Here is a 4,161-nt window from a genome sequence, read left to right as displayed (position 1 = left end):
ATTCACAGTGGCTGCTTTACACTGCAGCTGTAACGGCATTATGTATTTCATACTGTGTGCATGTCCCTTCCCAACATCTCCATGCTTAAAAACAAAAATGGTCAGGGGTACATCCTTCCCAGTGGCATCGGTTCCTTTGCCACAATCAGAGAGTTGAGATCTTCCGGTCACGAGCGATTTAGTGATTTAGTGAAAGGGGGGGGGAATGGCCAGAGCTGGAGTAACCGTCTGCATTGCTGCACTCTGGTATCAGAGTGAGGACAGAAGAAATGGGACAGCGTGGAGGGCACAGCTGCAAGTTGGGAGTCTCCGTGACACACTGGGGAGAATTCTCTCCAGGTTTAGATAAATCAATGTGCCAAAGTTAAAGAGAAAAAAAAAAGGAAAAGAGAAAATCCAAATCATCAGCAGTTCAACACTATTGAATTTTCAAACTCGTCCCACCAAGACAAGTCATAGAGCAGTAACAATCTAGAGCTTTCCAGGAAGTGAAGGTAGAGCCCCTGGCATTCCGCCTGAGAGCCCTGTGTTGGGCCCTAGAAGTATCTGGAAAAGAAAAGGAGAGGTGTAAGGCACCGGACGAGCCTCCGGATCGCATTTTCCCTCTGACGGGGCAGAGGAGGTCTGCAAACACTGCCGATCACGTGGGCACCTAAAAGAGCGTGGGCTGGATCCCAGTCTCTACCCACGGGTCTACCCAGGTTTGGGGAAAATCAACACCTTGCACCGCCGCGCAGGCAAAGGCTCTGGGCTCACCTGCCGCTGCTGCAGTTGCTGCTGCTGCTCCATTTGCAACTTCTCCGTTTCGAAGACAACAGGAAGGACCAGGATCATGAAGGAAGTGGTCCCAATCCACAAGGCTGCCCTGGAAAACCTGCAGACGGGGTGTGAGCGTGACAGCAAGACACAAACACAGATGTGTTCTTCTTCACCAAGAACGGCCCAGTAACCAAACCTCTCCCACGCCAATGTTTTTGAAAAGCACGTTCTTTCCCCAACAACGTGCACCACACTCGGACCAGAAACAGGACGGGCAGTTCTGCCGGCTGTTTACCTAGCGAGAGTCGTTCTAACATCCTCCTGAGTTCTTACGAAGCTACTTCTACAACACGTTAATTACCTCACGTAACGTGAAACGATCCTCACAACGACCCTGCCCCACAGGAATCGCCACTTTACGGAAGAGTTCGTGAAGATCAAGAAAGGTTAAGAGACCAGTCCAAGGTCACTCACTCAGTGATCTAGGTGGCAGGTTGGCCTCCAGCCCCGCTCTGCTACTTCCAAAGCCCATGTTCATTCACAGCACTTCGGTCACCCCAGGCACACCCCAACGTCTTTGCCCTCGGACCTTACCTGTACATTTTTTGAGCCACAAAGACGGAGAGATCAAAAGTGGCTCCAGCCGCGGACCGGACCCTCTCTGGGAACATCTCCGTCAGACCCCACAGTCTCTCCGACAGGGTCTCATCTAGCTGTGGTGGAGGCGGCGCGGATCTCGATCGAAGCAATGGCAACCACCCCCTGGAACTAGGGCAGCCCGCTCCGGCCCACTGGGGGCCCTAACCCCGCCTCCCGGAGAAGACACCTCCCCTCCGACCTCTCCGGGCTCCGCGACGCGCTTTCGCCCGGATCCCGCAGCACGCGGAGCTCACACCCCCGTGCGGGCCGCTCCCGGCCCGTAACCTTGCACTCCGCCTCACACCGCAGGGCCCCAGTACCTCCTCGTCGTCTTCCTCCTCCAGCTCCTCCTCAGTCTTCTCGGCATCGCCTTTCGGAAGCAATTCGTCCGGGGACAGGGGCGCCCCAGGGCCGCCAGCGGCAGCGGCGGCGGCCATGGCTGCAGGGGGACACCGGAAGCGGAAGAGAGGAGACGAGTGCAGCACCACCCCCTCCCCGGCGGACAGAGTTGCTCTTCCGGGAGCCGGAGGCTGAAGTGCTGGGGAAGAGCGACACCGTCTGGCTGGCGGACTCCACCGGCTTTCGGCCAAGGAGGCGGCGGCGACTTCCTAAGAAATACCTGGGGAGCTTGTTCAAGGACAGGGTCGCGGTGCTTCCGCGGTAATTCTTTTCATTTAGAGTGGGCCCAGAAACCTGCACTTCAGTAAGCTCCCAGGGGGTCACACTGAGACAAACAAAAAATCCAGCTTCGTTTCCCTGAGGGGTGTGTTCTTTGGTAGGAGTTCGATACTTGAAGGTTTTATCGATCTGTTGTGAAAACGTCAAGTGAACAGTACCAATGTACTGAGACAAAGGCAAGAGTTACCATTTAAATACACATTTAAATGTGTGTGTGTGTGTGTGTGTGTGTGTGTGTACACTCATCTGCTTGGCCCAACAACCCACTGAGCCATGTACTGTCATCATCCCTGTTTTAAGAAACGGGGAAGTTGAGGCTCAGTACAGAGTTGCTGGAAGTCTTTCTTGAGGATAGATTTCTAGGAGGAAGTTTGCAGGCCAAAAAGTATGAACATTTAGCATTTTGGTAGGTATTAGCTGACCGTCCTCAAAATTAGATCATATACTTACCTAATTGTAAATGGAAGTGTCCTTTTCCCCACAATGTCCCCAGCATTAAGCGTTACCCATATTTTAATTTTTTGCCTTTATGATGGATTAAATACTTCTTTTTATAATGTGCTGCACCTTAAATACAAGGGTAGTAATTTGATACACACTTTAGCCAGCTGACCCCGGAATCAGAGAATCTCAGGACTGGACGGTCCAAATCTCTGTCTGATGCACGATGTTGTCCTTTGTCCCGTGCTTACATAATGAGGGGCAGGTAGGTTTGCACTTCCTCCCCTAACAGGCCTTGGTCCTTTTCATCTTTGGGCAAGGGCAGCACTGACTACAAAAAGCTTTTATGTCTCAAAAGGCTGCTTACTGTATTACTCCATTACATAAAGTTCAAAAACAGGCAAAACCAATCTATGGTGAGGACTAGTGATTCCCTTTGATTAGCTCAGAGGGGGGAATATTTGGTAAGGGGTAGGGGAGTGGCTTCTGGGGTGCTGGTAAAATTCCATTTCTTGATCAGGGTGGTGTTCGCATGGGTATTTTCATTTTGTATTATCGATACTTATGAATTACGCTTTTTTGCATGTTAAAATTACTTAAAGTTGGCTAGCACTATGTAAATGCAAGGGCAGCTTGAGAGCCCAGTACCAATGGCTTTTGATTCTCTTGTGGGCTCTTTAGGAAATGCTGGAAGACCAATGCTCTCAAAGGCAATCTTTTTTTTTTTTTTTCTTAAGTAGTCTCCACACCCAACCTAGGGCTTGAACTCATGACCCTGAGATCAAGAGTTGCATGCTCTACCAACTGAGCCAACCAGGTACCCCTAGAGAAGGCAATCTTACGTGGAAGGTACAGGCATTAATGCCTCCAACTGGAAAGTGGTAATGCTAATGTGGAGAAGTTTTAGGAAAACTTTAACCAACTAATTTTGTTTATATTCACAAGAACAATACATGATTTAAAAAAAAAAAAATCTGTGTGGGGCACCTGGGTGGCTCAGTCAGTTAAGCTTCCAACTCTTGATTTCGGCTCAGGTCATGATCTCACGGTTCTTGAGTTTGAGCCCCACGTTGGGCTCTGTGCTGACAGTGTGGAGCCTGCTTGATCTCTCTCTCTCTCTCTCTCCCCCTCTCTCTCTGCCCATGTACTCACTCACTCTCTCTCTCCCACAATAAACGTTAAACATTTTTTTTTTAATTTTTTTTTTCAACGTTTATTTATTTTTGGGACAGAGAGAGACAGAGCATGAGCGGGGGAGGGGCAGAGAGAGAGGGAGACACAGATAAACGTTAAACATTTTTTAAAAAAACACCTATGTTTAAGAATAATAAAAAAAAAGCCTGGGAGTAATTTTATCTCTGCAAAGGGATAAGAAAAAAGGGAATCATGCCGTGCAGAGTGTTCAGAGCCCTGGGAATAGATGAGATGGTCTAGAAAAGGCAGAGTGAGAAGGGAAGACAAAGGCCAGGATCCTATGGGATCAGACATTTAAAGGTAGAGCGAAATCACGGACAGTAGACAGGTGGTTGCTGGGGGCTGGGGGAGAGGAAACAGAAACCCATAACCAAAGAGTTAACAGGGCAGCCAAGGCAGCTGCAACTTCTCCCCAAACCTGCTTGGGGGTGCTCAGAATGCTGTCTGCCA

General features: G+C 49.7%; 1 protein-coding gene across 1 annotated transcript; it reads right to left on the bottom strand.

Moving 5' to 3' along the window:
- Positions 1-291: 291 nt before the first annotated feature.
- Positions 292-1,873, bottom strand: TOMM22 (translocase of outer mitochondrial membrane 22). The gene is made up of 4 exons (XM_047065458.1): positions 1,719-1,873; positions 1,354-1,472; positions 757-874; positions 292-546 (listed from the first exon to the last, which is right to left on the bottom strand). Exons 1-4 carry the CDS (start codon positions 1,833-1,835, stop codon positions 472-474), a joined length of 429 nt encoding a protein of 142 aa, XP_046921414.1. The 5' UTR covers positions 1,836-1,873; the 3' UTR covers positions 292-471.
- Between the last annotated feature and the right edge of the window lie 2,288 nt (positions 1,874-4,161).

This window comes from Lynx rufus, unplaced genomic scaffold (assembly GCF_022079265.1).
Source record: "Lynx rufus isolate CCGP_SWC_20201006 ecotype Redwood Valley unplaced genomic scaffold, mLynRuf1.p SCAF_7, whole genome shotgun sequence".
NCBI classification, from domain to species: Eukaryota; Metazoa; Chordata; class Mammalia; order Carnivora; family Felidae; genus Lynx; species Lynx rufus.
Note: the sequence above shows the minus strand (reverse complement) of the source record. Positions and strands in the feature narration are given on the sequence as shown.

Bases quoted from the DNA above. Each gene is read 5' to 3' on its own strand.
- TOMM22 (XM_047065458.1), bottom strand. From the start codon at position 1,835: ATGGCCGCCGCCGCTGCCGCTGGCGGCCCTGGGGCGCCCCTGTCCCCG. The intron at 875-1,353 runs GTAAGGTCCGAG...CCCCGTCTGCAG, and splicing joins GTGGCTCAAAAAATGTACAG to GTTTTCCAGGGCAGCCTTGT. The intron at 547-756 runs GTGAGCCCAGAG...TTTCTTTTCCAG, and splicing joins AGCAACTGCAGCAGCGGCAG to ATACTTCTAGGGCCCAACAC.